The 21,978-nt window shown below is 40.8% G+C and overlaps 1 protein-coding gene across 1 annotated transcript in view; it reads right to left on the reverse strand.

Moving 5' to 3' along the window:
* Positions 1-21,978, reverse strand: part of EFR3B (EFR3 homolog B) — a 43,367-nt gene that overhangs the window by 12,015 nt on the left and 9,374 nt on the right. The window contains exons 3-9 of the mRNA XM_072409002.1: positions 15,566-15,716; positions 10,014-10,135; positions 7,619-7,774; positions 6,232-6,310; positions 4,639-4,774; positions 1,949-2,060; positions 904-955 (exon numbers count right to left, since the gene is read on the reverse strand). Of these exons, the coding sequence (XP_072265103.1) occupies positions 904-955; positions 1,949-2,060; positions 4,639-4,774; positions 6,232-6,310; positions 7,619-7,774; positions 10,014-10,135; positions 15,566-15,716 (808 nt within the window). The remainder of the gene's footprint in view (positions 1-903; positions 956-1,948; positions 2,061-4,638; positions 4,775-6,231; positions 6,311-7,618; positions 7,775-10,013; positions 10,136-15,565; positions 15,717-21,978) is intronic.

Consider the following 21,978-nt stretch of genomic DNA (forward strand, 5'->3'; position numbering starts at 1 on the left):
CAAGCTGAGATATATATGTTTTAGGGAGACATTAGACCCCTAATAATCCTGTGCTAATTCTGACTGGGTGCAGACGGCGTTCAGTCATGTTTAACATCTCAGAACTTGGAGGTGTTTGGAGCTGAGTATTTATGGTCTCATTCTATACAGGGAGAAATAGAAAATGAATGTTCTCCCGCCAATCTGCTGCTTTTTCCCTGATACCCACCATAATAGTCCCAGGAATACAGGAGAGAAAGGCAAGCTGGGGTTACGTGGCAATATAAGGGGTGCCAGTACTTTTATCCTGTGTACATAGAAGTGGTCAGACAGCTTTACAGCAGCTCAGGCCATTTTTTAAAAAGGCTGACAGCTCAGTGTGCACAGGTGAACAGGGAACTTGTTAAAACTTACCTAGTGTATACCCCAGAGCAATAAACGTGTGTCCTCAACCCTTCCTTTCACCCTCTTCCTCTCACCCTCACCTCAAAAGATCTTCACTGCTCAGCTCTGAAAGCCTTAGCAGGCTACAATTCCTATCCAGGGTTTTGTGTCTATGTATGGCCAATCAATGTATTTCTATTGCCTGTTTCTTATGGCATCTTGCAGCCATCTAGGGTTGAAAAGCTTCAGCCTCTGAAATGAATAAAGCAATGGAATACATTTGCAGTGGTTGCAGTACCCAACTTCTATTTTGCTTCGCAAAAAGTGGTGAAGTGCTGTGCGGGGCAACGCATGAACAACTTCCAGGAGTGTGGATAAAGGTAAATATATTGCTCCGAGGATCACACTGGTAAGAATGGAGTGGAAGCTTCATAATACTAACAGCTCTTTCACAAAGCATGTTCACCCCCCGTTCATGTAAATGGTCAGGCAAAAAGACAACAAAGTACACTGCACATCGATGTAACCTATGAAGAGTACCTGAAGAAGTGACTTCAGAAGCATGACCTGAATGAGACGATTTCTGTTTTCTCTGTGGAAGAAAAAAATAAATAAATGACATTTATAATATAAAAACTGTTCCCACAACAGGTAATCCAAGGATATGATACCAGTCAATAGAATTTCCTGTGGTTTCCCTGCATTTAATAATACCCCCATCGTTGATTAATAATGCTTTGTTCTGCACGGTGGAAGGACTTTGATTCCCCGTATCAAAACTATCAGTAAGGAGGACAGTAAGCAACACAGCGGTGACATCACTCACTCCAAATCTGGTGAGATGAGCTTCAGGAAGCAACAGTGCCTTAGATGATCTCACACTGCAGATACAAACCTCCAGGTATTGCCATAAACTAGCAATTTAACACCTAGGTTCATGCAATGCAAGGCAACTTCTACCTATCTAGCCATGACCATGTTGTGGACTTACCACACAATGAGGCTTCTACCTATCCAGCCATGACCATGTGATGAACGTACCACACAATGAGGCTTCTACCTATCTAGCCGTGACCATGTGATGAACGTACCGCACAATGAGGCTTCTACCTATCTATCCGTGACCATGTGATGAACGTACCACACAATGAGGCTTCTACCTATCTAGCCATGGCAATGTTGTGGACTTACCACACAATGAGGCTTCTACCTATGTATCCGTGACCATGTGATGAACGTACCGCACAATGAGGACACTGATCAGAAACCAGTTTATTGTTCTATTTTGTATTTTGAAATCATACACATTGGCCCTGATTTATGAAAGCTCTACAAGGCTGGAGAGAATACACTTTCACCAGTGAAGCTGGGTTATCCAACAAATCTGGGAAGGATCTGGTCCAGGATTCAAAGCATTTGCTAGCAAATAGCAAATGACATTGAAGAAATCCATTCCTGGTTTGCTTGATCACCTAGCTTCACTGGTGAGAGTGTATTCTCTCCGGCCTTGTAGAGCTTTAATAAATCAGGCCCATTGTATTTAAAAGGAAAAGCAGACAAAAAAGTAGTGACGCTCCAGTCTTACCCTGATTTTTCAGGTTCCATGTTATGATGAACTGAAGCAAGTGGCACTTTTCCCATGATGAACAGCATGACCTCCGATCTTTGGTAAGTGGGCAATGTGCTGGCAAATGACCCTACAAAGGAAAATCAGAACTATATGAGCACCATGAAACATTGCGAGGGGGATAGCGCCCAGAATTGTCACAGAGTATGGGGCCCAGAAATGCTTGACAGTGGCCCTGGGTATCATTATTATGTACAGTAGGTATTAAGTGACATTTTTCAAAATTTTCCTAATTGATTTTATGTGTTACCCTAATATCTGCACTCTGCAAAATTATTATAGTAATATTTCATTGAAAAGCTATGTAGCAAGAAGACACAGGTACCAGAAAAAGAAATCAGAAAACAAAAGAAACCTATAATTGATAATATCTCCAGGATTGGACCTCTCAGAAAACTCTGGTTAAGAGCCCCCAAATTATTTTGCAGGATCTGTAGGTATCTCTTTTAACAGCTGGTGTCAAAATAGATCTATAATTAAAGATTGTACTAATAAAACATCATGGCTGGGGTGCTAGGAAAAAGCTGTACAAAAAAGCATTAAAGGTACAGTTTTCTGGGGAACTTTTAAAAAATGCCTGGAAAATGGGCTGCTTTTATATATGTATAAAACTTTATCTGTAAACACTGTTTGATCTAATCATTGCTTGTTCAAATATGTTGAAAAAGTCTTCTTATAGGGTGTAAATGTTTTGTGAGGCTCCAAAAGAATAAAATAACTGAAACTAAAGCTCTTTTGTTCCTTATGCCAAAAAAACTCTTCCTTTGCCTGGCAGCAATTATTTACAAATTGTACACAGACAACCACACATGTGGTTCTTCATCTTACAGATGCCAGGACAAAGTAACTCCCATGCCAATGTGCAGAAGTTATTATTATGGCCATTGGAATATATCATCACCTAGGGGGTGCCAACATCACAATAATAGAACAGAGCGTTTTGCAAGGTGCTGTATGCCTTATTGTGCAAACATGCTGTGCAAAAAAGAATTTGCAATCCCTATTTAATGTACAGCGCTGCGTAATATGTTGGCGCTATATAAATCCTGTTTAATAATAATAATAATAATAATACTAACAGCTCTTTCACAAAGCATGTTCACCCCGTTCATGTAAATGGTCAGGCAAAAAGACAATAACGTACACTGCACATCGATGTAACCTATGAGGAGTACCTGAAGAAGTGACTTCAGAAGCATGACCTGAATGAGACGATTTCTGTTTTCTCTGTGGAAGAAAAAAAAAATAAATGACATTTATAATTTAAAAACTGTTCCCACAACAGGTAATCCAAGGATATGAGACCAGTCAATAGAATTTCCTGTGGTTTCCCTGCATTTAATAATAACCCCATCATTGATTATTAATGCTTTGTTCTGCACAGTGGAAGGACTTTGATTCCCCGTATCAAAACTATCAGTAAGGAGGACAGTGAGCAGCACAGCGGTGACATCGCTCACTCCAAATCTGGTGAGATGAGCCGCAGGAAGCAACAGTGCCTTAGATGATCTCACACTGCAGATACAAACCTCCAGGTATTGCCATAAACTAGCAATTTAACACCTAGGTTCATGCAATAGGTGGCGAGGATGGCTCATTCACACAAAGCTCTGTACACACAAATAGGGCCCATAAATAAAAAGTAAAACAATCATGTACAATGACTTTAATGATCTAGATATCAGATATCACATGGACCATTTGTTGTCAGTACATTTCTAATATTTTCCTTACCTGTTTTGCTTTTATATTACAAAGCTAGCTGTGCTTTTTTAAAGGAGTATACTACAATACCGTACACATATAGTACACATATGGGGCTATGGTGTACTATGCGATCTGTTATTATATCACAGCTTCCATTTTATTATAACTTACTGTGTAATATTAGCACCTCCCCTTGCTCCGCCTCTCAACACACCCAAAAAATATAAAGTTCAACAACTTTATAAAGTTCCCAGTTATTGGTAGCCTCCCCTCTGTATACATCCTGCTGACCTCTGTACGGGCCCTGGCACCAGTATAGCTTAGATGGTAGAGAGGATTCCGGAGAACATGGGTCAGTATTACTGGCTTCATTAAAAACTGGAACGTTTTTTGAAACGTTAGAAAAAAGAGGTTTGAATGCAAAAGTAGCATTGAGATCACAGATTGACATTTTTACTAATCGCTACCTGCAAAGGAGATTGTGGATGTTGCTGGAATACAGGCGAGTATACAAGACTTTGTTCTGTGTTACATATTGTAATTGTATCTGACAATTATGGTATTAAACAGATGCACACTGTCGCCTTACGGAATTTTCTGTTAAGCCATCAGCCTGCATGTAAATATTATGTAATAGCTGGCATACTGATTACATGATTGGGAGCCTTTCTGATTCCAGCAGGAATATTACTACCTGTCGGAGGTTTTACTTCTCATCCTCATAAGGAATAATAGAACATACCGGTAAATTTGTCACAAGTGGCACACATACTGCAAAGGGGTTCACATTCTCCTTACAAAGTCCTTGGGAGAGGAAGTAACATAATGTTCCCTTTAAGGTTTACCCAGAAATCCACATTTTCCAGGTCCAAGTGGAACTCGCCATCAGATGATGTAAAAGTCAGTGTGATTGGAAATACTGTGCAGATCTCCATACATACCAACAGGACCGGTGGCAGCTATGACTGCGGCCTCAGATAGGACTTCTACAATCCCTGCCCGTACGGTGGCTGCACTTTTGCTGTTGGCATCCAGGTGGCTTAGCAGCTGCTGAATCACCAGGTGTGAGTGCTGGGGCTGCAGAATGGGACAAATGCAAAGAAATGATTATTGTGTATAGCACATGGAAGGTAGGCATTGGCCCTCATTTAATAAAGCTCTCCCAGGCTGGAGAGAATACACTTTCATCAGTGATGCTGGGTGATCCAGCCAACCCGGAATGGATTTTCTAAAAGTAATTTGCTGTTTGTTAGACCAGATCCATTCCAGGTTTGCTGGATCTCCCAGCTTCACTGATGAAAGTGTATCCTCTCCAGCCTTGGAGAGCTTTAATAAATCACGACCATTGAGTTGCAGTGTTGTTTGCTGCTGTGATGGTTTTTTTGTGCAGATGTAAAAGCATAGAGTGATAACAAGTTACTGTACACCACAAATAGGCCGGTAACCTATTTACTTTTAGTTCCATGTTACCATTATTAGTCAATAGATTATTGAGAAGTAATTTTGTCCCCAAGACTTCAGGTGACCTTCCTCCCTGGCACTGCGTGTCCTCATGCCAATCCCATAAGAAGGTGCCGGCTCTTATTGGGGTTACCGGACATTTAGGGCAGCGCAGAAAGATTATTTTTTGACAATACCTTTACAATCAATAACAAATATTGTTTTATATTTAATATTAAAAACACATAAAACAATATATGATGAATAATCAAAGAGATTGAACATATAGAATTCCTAAATATATTGTTCTCTACGTGTTTTGTGGCAATAAAATCCGCTTCATCAGGAAGTTTAGAGAACTTTCCTATTTGAAACAAAAAGTTCTCTAAACCTACTGATGAAGCGGATTTAATGCCATGAAATGAGTAGAGAGGATGTTCAATCTCGATGAAGATCTATTGTTTTATGTGATTTTTAATACTAAAAATAAAACAATAATTGTTCTTATTGAATTAAAATGAATTGTCAAAAAATCAGTTTTCTGTGCTGCCTTAAACGTTTGTTTGGTATTGTGGTTGTTTTTGGGATGTGGCAGTGTGTACAATTTAAACACCAATTGAGAAGATATATATTTTCCTTCTCTTATTGGGGTTGATTTACTAAAGGAGTTTATCCTGTTAACTTAGCAGAGTGAATGATCAATCTGAAAGAGATATTTGACTTAGTGGATGTGGTAAACCTTTGCAAAGAACACCCAATTCTGTACATAATGTTTGCTTGCATGATTGGATGGCTGAAGTAAGCAGAGCATCACCTTGTTCACTATGAAAAACATTCCTTGCAGAAAAATAATTCACTTTGCTGAGTGAACGGCCTAAACTCCTTTTGTAAATCACGCCCCGCTGATCTTCTGCTAGTTGTGGCTTCACCTGTAATCTTTGTACTTGTTTTATTTTCACTTCTTTTATTTTCACTTGTTTAAATTTCATGCACCTGGAATATATTGTGCTGATTTAAACCAAGCATTTACCATTTAAAAGAAAAGTGAAAGTGTTAATAAAGCCGGTCCTATATTTCAGTTCTGTGCAGCCTACCTGTATGGAGTACATGATAATCTTGAAGCATCGGACAGCGAAGACTTTTGGCTCCCACAGGGAATGGTTATCCAGGTGCCTGGAAAGCGGAGGACATATGGAAGTGAATGCTACAAAGGACCCTGGGTAGTCTTATTTCCATTAACTATAACCGACCAGCTATTTATTACAAATAATAAGGATTATGATAAACAGGAAATTTGCCTCCAATGTGAGTGGTTTATAATGTTTATAAGGGTAGGGAATGGCTGAAGATTCAGCATTTTACAACAACTTATTTTTCAGCTTATTATTCCATATTCCATATATATATTTAACAACTTATTATTCCATAAATGCCTTAACAATTTCTATCGTCTCCTATTCAGCTCTGGCGATCTGACAGCCAATCAAACCCATAGCACTAAGCACTCTACAAAGGTTCATTTTTATCCCCATATTGACCAAACTTACATTTCGTTCTTAACTGCAGATTTTTTCACCTTCATTTTTTTTTTCATTCAGTTGTATCTCTCACCTACCCACCTCAGTGTTATCCCACTGCTTATAAAAGCTAAAAGATAATTTAGCAGAGGCAATGCATAAAGTGCAGCTGTTTTAGCTCTGTGTATTTCTGTTTATTCACGCCCAAGGTTTACACACCACAGCCCTGTGTAGCAGGCAGGAGACCTGACCGGATTTTTTATAGTTTGGTATTGTCCAGGCCCCAGCCAGTGAGTGGACGGTGAAAGGAGAAGGACCCAACATATGGGCTCATATCTCTATCATGTAGCTCAGTGATACTGAATAAGTCTATTATTTTTGTCTTTTCTGATAGTTTCATAAACCTAAGCACAGTATTTTTCTCCTAAGTATTTATATTTGCAAGTCTTTATCATATAATTGTGAGGAGATACTTTTCTGGCTGACAATACCGGGTGGTGTCCCACTGCAGTAGAGCGTGACCTATTCCCTCCGGACGCTCTCCATGCTTACAGCAGCGGAGGAGTTTTAGGAATATTTGCTCTGCGCCATACAGCATCCTTGTTTCCCCTTAGCTGTGTTTTCTCTTCTGGCATCCCCTGCACAGCTGAAGGTGATTTGGAGGATGCTGCAAGCAGCAAAGGACTGCTACCTAAAATTACTAAGCTGCTGCAAGTGTCGCCGCTGGAGGTAATAGGCCGGGTGCGCTCTACTGCAGTGGGACACCGCCCGGGATAGTTGGCCAGAAGAACGTCTCCTGACAATAATATTACCAAATGACAACATACCCCCTACGAGCCCTGCCTGTCCCAGATACAAATTGTTGATATGTTGTATGTGGAGGTCTAAGTGATTTTACTACTAGAATCTGCTAGAAATGCTTTCCATAGACAGAAGTTGTTGTAGGTGTTATCGAGGTGCTTACATGAGAACCGGCTTGATGGCATTCTTGATGTTGCCATAAGCTGCTCTGCCCAGCAGTTCCCTCAGACATCTCTCTGCTAACTCTGCCGGATTCTCCTTCTCCTTGTCAGTGTTCTGCAGTGGCGATGGAGAGCGGCTGTAATTATAAAACAGGAATTATGCACAGCTTCAATGTGACCGCACAATGGATTCTGAAAAATGCTGAATATAGGCATTGAAAGACATTAATGCAGATGTACCCAGCAACTTACGAGTCAAATATGACCCAGCAAATGTTCAGATATTTATGACAAATGCCTGGAACTTTGTAAATGGAGAATTCTAAATGTTGTTTTGACTACATTGCTGTGTCAGTTTGTCTTTGTTAACTGGCAATGATTAAAACAGTGTGTTGCAATGGTAACAGCTTACCAATCAGTTAAGTATCTATGTATTGCTGTAAAATGTTGCAAACCAAGGCACCTGACGGAGAGTTGGGATTATCAGGACCCCATCAGAGCTTTATGGTTTTAGTATGAGCCACCTATCTTGATATGAAGAACGGGCTCCCAGAAGGCAGTGCTATATGTTCAGTCAGTCTTGTGATTCAGATGTGCCAGACAGAATAGCCAGGTCATGCCAAACCTCACACCAAGGTCTAGGTCTCACCCAGGCACATGATTGGACTGTCAGAAAACAGCAGCACGCTGGTGAGGTCATTATTCTACTCCTTCCTCCAGTAAAAAGAAAAAGCTTGTATTGCCAGCTGGGCAGCTCTGTGCAATGTATGAGAGCCTAGCCGACAAGATTTACTTAAGCTACATACATACGTGCAAGCATTGTCGTCATGCATGCACGATGCATGAATGAGTGCTGTATATAAAGCACCATTCAGCTCTATAGAGAGGGGAGGGGGAGAACGATGGAGTGCCACCACGCTGCGTGCTTCCCCTCTTTTGCTTTTATTAAGATTGACCAGGAAGGTCGTTGGGATGATGGACGACGGGCGCTGTACACACGCCAGATTCTTATAGTCCGATATCAGCCCTGAGCCAATTATCGTACGAGAACCAATGGACGTGTGTATGTAGCCTTAGAGTGCTGGTGTACCTGGTATAACGCGGCACATAAAAAGCTAAATATTTTTCTTTAGTTTCAGAGTAAAGTAAAGGTAAAGTTTATGCCCTGTTATTTCCGTCAGCAGGGAGATTTCCTTCACCTTCTGTCCCTGTGACACCGGTACAAGGAATAAGTGGTTGTCACCGGAGCATAAAAGTACAGAAAGAGTTTGCAAGACTATTGAAGCGTCCTAGGCTACATACACACGTCAGATAAGTCTTGTCTGATTATCACCTCAGGGCTAATATCAGATGAGAATCTTACGTGTGTACAGCGCTCGTCTGACATTGTTCATGGATCCGTCCTGGCAGATCCAAGAACCACGAATGGTTGTAATAAAAGTGAAGGAGAGCACATCGTCGTGCAGCTCTGTCATTCTCCCCTCCCCAAAGAACAGAATGGCGCTGTATGCACAGAGCTTGTTTAGTCTTTTGTTGTTGGAAAGAATCGTGAAAGATCCAACGACAATTATTGAACGTGTGTACCCAGCCTTAAGCCGCGTACACACATGCAATTCTAGTCGTTGGAAAGGATCTTTCACGATCCTTTCCAAGGATAAGAACCACACAATGCATGAACGAGTGCTGTACATACAGCACCGTTCTGCTCTATGGAGAGGGGGAGAGCAACGGAGCGGCACCCTACTGCACCCCTTCCCTTGCATTAAGATCGCTCGTCGTTCATCGTCCATGGATCCGCCAAGACGGACCCACGGACGATGAACGTCCCAGGCTGTACACACGCCACAGAAAAATGTTAGTGTGTATGTAGCTTTACTCTTCTTCATTAGATATTTAATTGTGTCTGTGCCCATGTTGTAAGGATTTCCCATCAGGCCCCGAAGAGCTTACAATCTAAGAGGAGGGGGAAGCAGCATACAATAGAATGGGAGATAAGGAACAGTGGGAAGTAGTGGATGCTCACATTTCTCTCCCTGAGTCTTTAATAGATAGATGTCATTTCCTAACGAGGTGGTAAACTGTTATTCTGAACATTGCACTTACTATGTACGAATTGGTAAAATGTTTGCTGATGGGAGCCAGACAGCCATAAGATAAAAGGGACACAGTGTTTCTTATTACAACATGTAATGCTGTTTGTCTCAATGAACCCAAAATCCTACCCAGCACTTCATTTATCAATGTAAATACTAGCGGCCTTCATATTTCCCTCAGGATGAATTGCAGGTCGGAAGTTATAAATTGGAAACATACACCTGAGGTTCACACAAATGTTTTCCCCACAAGAACAGAATATAAATATTGATCGGTAATAATAACCGGTTATGTGCTTCTTACTTGGTCCTTGTCTCCGCATTGTCGAAGCTGGAATGGCACATTTCACTGAATCGGGACACGAAGAAGTCGTAGCTGCGATGGTACGAGGGGGTGTCCTCTTCAATGTTTGCAAATTTTACAAACTGAAAAAGTGACAGAAAGCAAAAGATGAGCAACAAGTCAGACAGAAGATGTGAACATTTTATTTTTACTTTATTAATGAACTGGCATTACTTCCATCTTCATAAAATGCCATCACCTAGCAAGGATTACAGCCATGAGAAAAAGAAAGTACAATTGTAAGGTTCTGCATATAATAAAAAATCATCTGGTCCTTAGATGTGTTAAAATAAGGTTAAATAATCTCTGATGAACAACACTTGACGCTATGAAATGATATACTTTCCAAAGACTGGGTCACAATGCAGAAGTATGTGAAAATTGAAATTTTCCATAGGAATGAGGAGGGTAAGTAGAAGCCAGGTGCAGCTCATCAGATGCATTGATTGATCATCAGTCAGTGTGACCGCTTTATAAAGCAAAGTTTCAGCAGTTTGCTGCTCTGCAGTATTCAGGTGTGTGTTACCACAATGCCAAGTGGTCGCCAATCAGTGGTCCATGAGAAAATGTTGGTGGTCCAAAATTTGAATATTTTTCTTAATTTTTATGCTTTAATAATCCGATTGTCATACAATGCATGACAATTGGACTGCAATACAACGTTTGTTTATATTTTTAACCACCTGGGAAAAGTTCGGGTTTAACACTTTTTGCAAGTGTTTTTACCCCGAACTATGTCGGGTTTAACGCCCAGGTGGTTAATATAACAAAAATAATATTCTAATAAATTTTTATATTCTGAATGACAATTTTCGCTTTTATATTGCACTAAATTCATGAACTTTACTAGAGACGGAAAAACAAGGGCGGCGCAGCGTGATGTCAGTGTAGTGTTAAGTTGTATGGGGCAACTGTTGCCGAGCCGTACGCTTCAGTATTGTTTCCAACATTACAACAGTCACCCCGCTCCGCCAATACCGATTCTCATACCATTGTTTTATTTTATTCATTTCTCAGATGCTCTTTTAGGTAAGTATGACCTTACCTGTGTATTTTCTTTACCTGTTATATTTAATGGCATCAATTAGTTTGACATTCATAGACTTTGGTCTCAGATTCCAATGAAATAAACCCATATTGAGTGGGAAAAAGCAAACAAATATTTTGTATTTCTTTAGTAATACCAAAGATAATACAACTAATGATAATAGTAACAATAGTAATACTTAACCGTGAGCTGATCAATGAATCAGAGCCGCCTCGTCAGCACCATTAGGAAGATCATTATTTCACAATTGGATTTATCTTTTTTAAAAATTCTTAATAATGGTCCGCCGGATTTAAAATGATGAATTTCGCGTTTTGTAAAGTCCAAAAGATTGGCGATGACTGCCAAGTAGGAAAGGCAGCAGCAATGATCTCAGAGAAGCAAATGTTGCTGCTCATCAATCTGGGAAGGGTTAGAAGGCCATTTCCAAACAATTCCACAGTGAGAATGATTATTCACCACTTTAAAGACAATTATGAATGGACATCACAGCAAATTCACCCCAAACTATGCAATGGTCATTGAATTTGTGAAAACTTCCCAGAGCTCTGACTTTACACACCTCAGTTAGCATGTTACATGTTACGGTACATGACAGGGCAATTAGAAGAAAACTGAACACGTACGGATTGTTTGGGGGTGCAAGGGGAAGATCTCTTCTCCCTAAAAATAACATGGCAACAAGGCTTAGGTTTGCAAAGTTATATCTGAACAAAGCACATCGCTTCCTGAACAATGTCCTATGGACAGAAGAGAACAAAGTGGGGATGTCTGGCCATAATGTACAATGCCATGAGCAGCATATCGGCATAAATGCCTCATGCCAACAATGATGTGTCATGTGACCTGGGCACCCTGCAGTCATTGGATTAACTCTTCTGTATACCACAATATTGTAGAGTCCAATGTAAGGCCCTGTGTGTGTAACCTGAATATTGAAGGAGAAAATGATCACATTTTTATTAGTTTTTCCAGCAATTAGATTGTAAATCCACCCAATAATGATATTTTTATTATCTTTTGTGACGTGGTTTGGGTTGTTTTGACAATTTAGCAGCCGCAGTCAGGCAGAGGAGACGATGTGATAATCACACAAGCGCGGCAGCAATTCACAACATGACAAATGAATCCTCGCTGTGCCGCGTCTGTGTGCATCTGTCATACTATTGTCATTGCATGGGGGAAATAAATCAGAGTATGATAAGAGGGATGGAGAACTCCGCCCAAACTACACAACATATTTATCTGTCTGCTTCACCTTTCAGACTGCTGAATATTCTGCACATTTATTTTAGTGTTTTCATAATTATCACACTTGTGTCATGTTTGTCCTCAATAATAAAAGGTCGGGACGTCTGTTTGGTGTTTAATATGCCACCTGTATTCTATTAATACACCGCCCTCCCCTCCCGGCTATACCTGCTGTACTCCCCTGCCGGTGGAATGCCGGGTGTATGTGGGTATGGGGGAGCACGTCACCTTGTCACATGATGCAGTGGTTGGGTCTGAGTGACTTATTGATGGCTTTCATGTTATAGAGAGGGTGACATTACCAAAGCTGTAGAAGAATGAGAAGGAATGCAGCAATGCGGAGTGTAAGGTAAATATAAGCAGGTGCGGGGGTATTCTGAATATTCTGATCATTGGGAGAGGCTTCATCCTGCCTGCAGCAGACTGATAATATCATCTCAGCCTAGGCAAAGTCACTGACTGGAAATCAAAGATGGCTTTTTAATGATCAAGGTGTAATCCCCTGTTCCAGCACCAGTACTCACCAGACCCCCAATCTAAAGCCGCACTCTTCACCTATAGCAAGCCCCCACTCATCCTCGGGAGACTGGTTGCTTTTTCCAGCACACGGCTGCCCCCAGGACTTGGTGAGCAAGTGATGGTGTCTGGGTAAGGGCCGGCAGAGGGCCAGGAGCCCACAAGTAAAGCAGGACCAAGATTCCAACAGAGACAAGTCCAGAATACAGAGGAGAGTCAGGTAAAGCATCCACCAGAGGAGGTAGACAAGGGCAAAACACAAGCAGAGTCGGGGTGACAGGCAGAGTCGGGGTGACAGGCAGAGTCGGGGTGACAGGCAGAGTCGGGGTGACAGGCAGAGGTCAGTCCAGGCTGCATACAATCTATAGGTCAGGAACAGGCAATGGTCAGCAACAGAAAATCAGATGAGAACTCTCCAGCATAGATCAGTCCAGATAAACGCCCGAACAGACACGGATCACTGGGAGCAGAGAGGATATAAAGTCCCAGCAACCAATGTCAGGAACTGATCTGCCTCTAGAATCCCCTTCAGCTCTGCACAGCCTCAGCAGGTGCCATAAAATACATCGGCTGCACGGGAAAAAGCAATTTCTTTATTCTCTTTGCTGCTGCACATGACATCGCTGAACAGAATAAACCGTGTTTTATACTGCGATGGCGCAAAAATCTCGGGACAGATCTAACACAAGGTGCGGCTTTTATGAAAATTGTTGTCATTCATGCAGACTTTGAAAATGAAAGAATAAAGGCAAACTAAATTAATAATATTCTGTCCCCCTTCCATCGCAGCGTGCAGCCATCTTTCTTCTTCTACTTTTCATTCCGATCTTTGGTCATCATAATTGGCCAGTTGGGATGATGTAACTGTTAATGAGTTTAATCAGTAAGGGAAGGTGGAATGTCCGAGGGATCAGGCAGGTAAGGATGCATAATGCAGAATGGTCATCACCTATTCCTTTTCAGCAAAGCCCGGACTGATAGCATATTTTTAAAGTGGAACTCTGATTCTGCTTTAAATGGGTCAGGGACTTCATCCTCCCCAACTATCCTCCCTGTTGGTGTTCCCCAAGGGTCAGTCCTTGGACCGGTCCTCTTTTCTCTGTACACCTCCTCTCTCGGTAGTCTCATATCCTCCTTTGGCTGACTTGTGTGGTTTTACAGAAAACTGCAGGTAGTCCCTGGGTTACATACGAGATAGGGACTGTAGGTTCGTTCTTAAGTTGAATTTGTATGTAGGTCAGAACAGGTACATTATTTTATTTACAGATGTTTTTCTCAACATAATAATAGGCAGCATGGTGTCAGTTACTATATAAAATCATCACTGTGAGTGAATCACAAACGAAGAAAAAAAAAACTTTATGGAGCCCAGACATTCATTAACTTCTGGAGCAAGCAGTGCTTTGATATGCAAATAGAAACAACTGCAGAGTTTGTCTTGGTCATTAAAGAGTTACAAGATGTTACAGATCAGCTCTTAGGATTACCCACAACCTCATCCGTGTTAAGCAAAAGATTTCTTCTGCAGGCTATGCAAACAACCCCCCCCCCCCCCCCATCAAGCCTCCATCCTGCACAAGAGTGAGCAGGGATTCCCGGAATCCCAGTTTTTGTATTTAGGAGTCGTCCTTATGTCGGATGTCCTTAACTTGGGGACTTAAGTTGTGGGTATTTTAGTTGGGGTTCCCCCCAGCTGTTCCAAGGTACGAGGACACCATACACACATATAGAAAACATGTCAGAAAATGACATTTATATCATGCCATTTTCATTCCCCAGAGGTTTCAATCAGTATTCTGACATTGCTATGACGGAGGCATGATACATTAAATTTTTTTTAAAGTGATTTTGATTCCATAATTTGAGGTCACTTTGCCTGACAACGTTCACAAACATTGCAGTATAAGTGACTTGCTACTTGTGTATGAATATGAATGAAAAGATATGCCGGTGACTAAATTAGTATGAAAATGTATCCATACAATGAATCCTCAGGAAATTTTATTTGTGCACGCAGCTGGTGTTGTTGGTTGAAAAAGATATTCTTTGCAAATTGCTGATTTATGAGTCTTATATTGGAACTGAACCCTGTTATACTCACTTTTTTCCCCATTCCCTGACCGGGGCGCTGCCATCTTCTTCCTTCTTTTCTTCCTTCCCGTCCTGGCGGATCTATGAACAGCGAACAATCGTAATGAAAGTGAAGGGGAGAGAGTTTAACAGGGTTCCGCTCCGTCATTCTCCCCGAAATAGGCATTCATTCATCGTTCAGTCTTTTGTCGTTGGAAGGATCGAGAAAGATCCTTTCCAACGACAAAAGTCTAACGTGTGTACGCAGCCTAAAAGTGCTTATTGCAGAAGAGACATCGCCTGTCCTTTCTACACCAATTTTTAAAGTGGAACTTTAGTTCAGCTTTAAAGATAATTTGAAGCCTAAAAGAGGAAGCTAAAATGAACGGCTGCTAGAAGGTGAAATAGAATAACTGGATATTCACCTTCAATCCAGGGACTTTCCAATGTGCTCTGGCTGGCATCATTATACCCATTGAATCTACATCTTCATAGACTCAATCTTGTGACTGGACAGGGAAAGAAACAGTCCAGTGATGATCCCATCAGTGACACATCATTGCCACCAACTCACAGTCACATATAAGGTTAGTAAGATTCAGATATAATTTGATGATTGTGCACTTACCGAGTTTGTGCCCAGAATCTGAAGGTTTGGCTTTTCTGATTCCAGCAGTTTGGCCACCATCTGGAGAAAACTTTCCACAAACAAGTTAATGCTCTGACAATGGCAGGCCATCAGTAGTTGGTCCAGGGCCTCCATGGCGATGCACACGTAGCTAAGAGAAAATCATAACAAAATACATTTAATATAGATAAATGTAAAGGTTTGCACTTGGGAGCTAACAACATGCATGCTTCCTACTGTCTAGGGGGAATACATTTGGGGGAGTGTGCCAGGAATAAAACCGGAAGACGAAACCTGCTCAGTGCTAATATAACTGGGGATTAAGGATTTAAAGTAAAAATAACAGAGACTGCTGACCCAGGGAACATCCGATCGCCTCATGGAATCAGGAAGGATTTTTTTTCCCTGTTGAAGCAAATTCTACCCCGGGTTTTTTTTTGCCTTCCTCTGGACCAACTATGTCTTATAGGGTTTTATATCTGGGATATGTTTATTTCCCTAGGGGTTGAACTTCATGGACTTATGTCTTTTTTTCAACCTAACTATATACCTATGGGACACTTCATCACTTTCTGTATCATCAACATAAAGATGGAAAGCATAGGGGGACATTTATCAATAAAATACTAAACAGAAGCAGAAAAGAAAGACAGCTTGTAATTAGGAGTTATTATTTACGAATTCCTCACTTAGCTTCTGTAAAGCTGCTTCAAGGATTTCTTAATTGTTTGGAGCGGATGGTTAGATTTTTAGCGGGCATTGGGAAGAATGTCCCTTGGTTAAGGGACATTGGCTTAGATTTGGTTTTAACATTTTTGAATTAGGTTAGACATTTGGGTTAGACATTTGGGTTAGACATTGGGTTAAATGTAACATTGGTTAGATTTTAGCATTTTACACTGTTAGGTGTCAGAGTGCTTTCATTTACCACTGAAAATTGTGTACCAGACCAAGCATATTGGTAATGTTGTATCTATAATGGAGATACATTCATGTCACAAAAACTAGGATAATTCACTAGGCCTCATATGGGTGAATGAATTTAATATAATGATTTTCTGATGATGGATTATCCATATATATAGAAGTTCATCCTTCTCATGAAGCCAAGGGGTGAAATGCGTAAAGGACTTCAACTTTACGGACTACAAACTTAGAGGTATAAAAACTTTCTATATGTATATCTGTATGTATTACAATGTTTTCTTTTTAATGTTGTCTATCTGTATTTTGTAAATGTATAAATTATATGAATTTTTAAATATATACAGTAAATCAATTTGTGGTGCCAGAAAAAATCCCAAAACGAAGTTGAAATCCACAGAAATGTTAAGGATTTTTCTAACTGAAAGGCGGCCTGATTTTTATTCTGTATAGTAATTATCCCTTGGTTGTAATTTGCAGTCACAGCTTTTGAATGCTAGAAAATAATCTTGCTGAGTCCAGCTGGGAAGTTGAAGGGGAAAGGGGGAGAAATTTATAAAACCTAAGACTACGTATACACGTCAGATGATAATCACCTCAGGGGTGATACCGGATGAGAACATACGGGACATTCCTGGTGTCTGTACAGCGCTCGTCTTCTGCCATTCCAAAAACCATCCTGGCGGATCCACGGAACAATCATAATGGAAGGGAAGGGGGAAGAGAGCATTTGGGTGCCGCTCCGTCATTCTCCCCTGTCCATAGAGCCGAACGGTGCTGTGTATACAGAGCTCATTCATGCATTGTTCAGTTTTTTGTCGTTGGAAACAATTGTGAAAAATCCATTCCAATGACAATTATTGCACGTGTGTGCCCAGCCTTACACACGTCTTGTCTCAAGGAGACTCTGAGGTTGGTACATACATCAGGATGCATTTGGGAAATTGCCATAGAATGTAATTACACAATGCCGGCCCTTGTGCAGAAATGCAAAAACAGGAAATGCCGCTGTCCACCAAAGTCTATGCTTTGAGCCAGGATTGGGTTTAGGCTGCTTTAGGAAGGCCTCCGTGCTTCATACCTCTCACCAGCCGAACAAAATTGCTGCAAGAAATCCTATGGGGTCTTACTGAGGCTGCTGTGTTATTGTTGTAAGTTTATAAACTTCTAAATGTTCAAAAGGAAAACTAAACAAAACCATGAGCAATATTCATGGTGTGAGGAGGTTATGAGTGACGAAGTCATTAGTAGGTCATTGGAGGACTGAACACAGCTGCTATTGTTATTAGGTGAAAAATCAATTTATTCTTATAGGAATAATTCCTGGAAAATGCAGAGGAGGTGAAATGGATTCATGAGAAGTATGCAAAGAGCTTCTTCTTGTAAGATTTCTGGTGGCTGTAATGCCCAGGATCTTGCTTGTAAGGTAAAGTAAGGTAATATTTGTGTATAAATATCTTTCTCACCTAAATGATTTGTAAAGAGGATGGGGATCCAGACAATACAAGCAGACTTTTACCCCCAGATCTGCTTAGGGTAAGTTCAGGCCAGCCTCAGGATACCGCGATCCCACGCAGTCACTGCTTTGCAGATCTGATAGTGGGTGGTAGTGTGTGTCAGTAATATCTTATTATTAACCATAGGTAGGGACACTCAGTCTGATTTCAGATGGTCAAATCTTTTCATAAAAACTTTTTTCACCCCCTAAACTTTTAATAAGATTCACTTGTCTGCATACATCATAATAAATAAAGATTCCAATACCTAACCCAATTAGGACCTCATTTTCAAAAAGGGTTTGCCCTGTGGTTATTCTAATATTATTATTATCTTTGTAATATCTCTGTATGTGATTGCTGATTGTTACATTGTGTTCAAGGTGAAAATGATGAGAATATACAGGTGAAAGAACGTCTATTAAGTGTTTACCATGTGAATCACACAGCGCATCCTTGACATACAGGGGACTTTTTAGAAAGCGATGAATCTGAGATTCCCTGGTCGAGAGTCCCTGGTGCCAGTGAAACACATGGACCTGGCAGATTCCCACCGGGGTATATTTTAGTGAATATTAGATTCACTGCTTTATAAATAGATCTCATAGACACCTTATGTCCACATATAGTGATCACACCGCAATATATCAATGTTTGGAGGCTTCAGCACGCATTCATCACTGGCGGGTTGATTTATTAAAGGAATATGGGCTGTTCACACAGCAAATGGAATTATCGGCTTGCAAGGGATATTTCTGTAAATGAGATAAAGCTCTGCTGAGCCATACATTCATGAATGTTTAGATTTCCTTGTACATGATTGGGTATTCTAGGTGAATTACCTTTTGCACGGTGCTACATGAACAGCCTAAATTCCTGTAGTAAACGTTCCAAGTCTAGTAGTAGATAACCAAATATCGGGTATAGTTCGGGTACCCCAGCCCGTGATATTGCACAGAGAACATTATCAATGAACCAACAGCAAGACATAAAAAGAATACAAGAATACTAATAAATCACATGAATAGATGAAGTGCAGGAAGAAGGAAGGGGCAGATACAAGACAGAAATTATTTTAGGCCAGGTGGTAAGAAAGGTTTGCTGGATCACCCAGCTTCATTGAAGAAAGTGAATCCTCTGCAGCCTTTGAGAGCTTTAATAAAGCCTGGGTTTTTAGATTGTGTAAGGTTGGCGAATGTCTGAGGGTAATAGGGAGCGGAGGAAGTCCGGGTAGTGTAAATGGGAAGGCTTTCGAGGGTAAAGGGACAGGAAAACAAAAAAAGCTTCAAACTGGAAATTTTGAAATTCATCCCAAGATGACCGGCAGCAAGGACCAAAAGATGGGGGGGGGGGGGTGAAGCCTTTTCATACCTGCAGAAGCAAGTCATCCTGGAAAAATGAATGCCAATCTTCACAAAGGGGAAATACCACCGGTGCACCTTCACCAAAACGCCAAAAGCATCTGTAGAATAGCAGGCTGGTGGGCGATGGAGGAGCCGGAATGATGAGCAGCCTGTACTTGTTGTGTTCCAGCAGAGAACAGATGTGTCCCCTGAACCTAGGATTCTATCACTAATCCTGAATCTCAGGGCATTATCAGCACAAATGGAGGACACAGCTGACACGCTGGCACTGGCCAAACCTTTGTATTTATTAAGTTGAAAGCACTAAAGCTCCAGATATAGGACATAGGATAACGTCCCCTTCCCTGACTATATATTCTGTGTACCGGGGAGAAGAATGCAACTTATCTGACATTTTCACTGCAATAAAAACCTTTTTAAGGATTAACAAGGCAACTGCCCCGTGATTATCACACCAGCATGAATGGGGATTTGTAAGGCTCATGGCTGAGCAGATATTTCTCCGGCTCTGACTGAGAATAATGCTGAAATTCCTACACACTCACATCTGGGACAAAACATACTGAAAACTTACTTTTTAAGGATTCTTAAGGATATGCAGAGCCCTTTCCCTCTCTCTCTCTCTATGATTGTAGTTTGAAGTAGAGTTAGATATCTTTGCTGAAGAATTGGCATCATCCACTTTTCTCTATGAGGTGCCTATCCTACCCTGCAGACTCCGGCAGTCCCTGTACTGAAGAGAGGGGTAGGGGAAGCATCATACGAAATCGCAGTGATGAACATGATAGGAGAAGAGAGCAGAGTGACCGAGACACAAGCTTCTGCTGATTCTGCAATCCAATAACATATGGAAGTAAGGACAGCACCTCGGATTGTTACTGAATTGCAGCAGAGAAATCACCGCTCCTGTTCTATGTGGAGGAAGGAATGGATGGAGAGGAATATATGAGAACCACCATTGGATAGCAGAAGGTGAGTCTGCAGGGGACTGGATTGCACGAGGAGCAGCATTTACTATTTTCACACATTTCTTTTTATTATATTTTTGTCCTGACCTTCACATAATAATATTTTTGACTGATTAGGAAATCCTTTAAACCCCTTTTATTTTTCTTGGATGTTTCTTCTTGTTCACTAAGAAGACATCAGCACAAGTGATGGGGAGAGATTTGGGAAATAATCTATTCTTGGTACTCTAATTGGGTTTTCTGTGGGACTCAGTGAATGTTGCTGATTCATAGAAGCTGAATATCACAGGGAGAGTAGTCTGGACAGAGTGAAAGTCCAATCCAGCCAGGTTTGTTTATGAGATACATTATTGAAGCCGATCTTTAACCTGATTTTGACTGCGACCGATGACTGCAATTTCAACCCTGATTTCCATTGCTAACAGCCTTGTTCTATATTTATTTATTATATCTCAGAATGTTTCAGTAACAAGTGAAGGAAGGAGCTTCATCCAGGGAAGAGTTCAGGCTGCTTCTCCCATGAGATGTAAATTGTCCTCCAGGATCTCATCTACGTTTACCAAGGATGACAGGGTGAAAATAAATAAAGTACTGCCCTGTGCATTGCTTGCAGTCGGGCATAAATCACTTTCATTTATGTGTCTCATTTGCAGCCATTTTACTGGGGATTTATATGAATTGGCAGAGTAAATGGTACAGACAAGATAAGAGCAGCCCCGAGAGCTTCATTATCTGCGCTGCCAGCACCATCCAATCCACACCGAATAGAACAGAGAGAATTTATGTGTACTTCCAGGTTGGGAGAGAGAAAACTGCCTATGGCAGAAGGAAAGAGAGGGGAGAAAGAAAAGGAAGAAGAGGTGAAGGAAAGAACACAGAGAGAGAAGGCAGAACAGTACCATGATAGAGAGAATAAGAGAGGCGGAGAGGAGATGGGAAGGGAGAGAATGCAGGAGGAGCGTGGAGGGGAAAGAATAGAAAAGAAAGGAAAAGAGGAGAAAGAAAACAAAGGGGTAGAAATAAAAGAAAGGAGGAGAAATGAAAGGAAAGGTGGAGAAAGAAAAGAATTTAGGAGAAAATAAAGGGGGTTAAAGGAAAGGAAAGGAGGAGAAAACAAAGGAGGTTAAAGGAAAAGAAAAGAAGGAGAAAGAAAAAAAAAAGGGGTAGAAAGAAAAGAAAGCAAAGTAAAGGAGCAGTAAGAAAAGAAAGGATGAGAAAAGAACGGTAGGGAAAGGAGGAGAAATAAAAGATAGAAAAGTAAGGAAAGAAAAGACAAGAGAAGAAAGGAAACAAAAGGAAAGAAGGAGTAAGAAAAGAAAGGATGAGAAAAGAAAGGAAAGGAAAGGAGGAGTAAGAAAACACAAGAAAAGACAGCAAAGTAAAGTAAAGGAGGAGTAAGAAAGGAAAGGATGAGAAAAGAAAGGTAGAGAAAGGAGGAGAAATAAAAGATAGAAAAGTAAGGAAAGGAAAGGAGGAGTAAGAAAAGACAAGAGAAGAAAGGAAACAAAAGGAAAGGAGGAGTAAGGAAAGAAAGGATGAGAAAAGAAAGGAAAGGAGGAAAAATAAAAGATAAAAAAGAAAGGAAAACAAAGGAGAAGTAAGAAAAGACAAGAAAAGAAAAGATGAGAAAAAAAAGGAAAGGAAGAGGAAACAGAAAAAAA

Source organism: Pyxicephalus adspersus, chromosome 4 (genome assembly GCF_032062135.1).
Source record: "Pyxicephalus adspersus chromosome 4, UCB_Pads_2.0, whole genome shotgun sequence".
Lineage (NCBI taxonomy): Eukaryota > Metazoa > Chordata > Amphibia > Anura > Pyxicephalidae > Pyxicephalus > Pyxicephalus adspersus.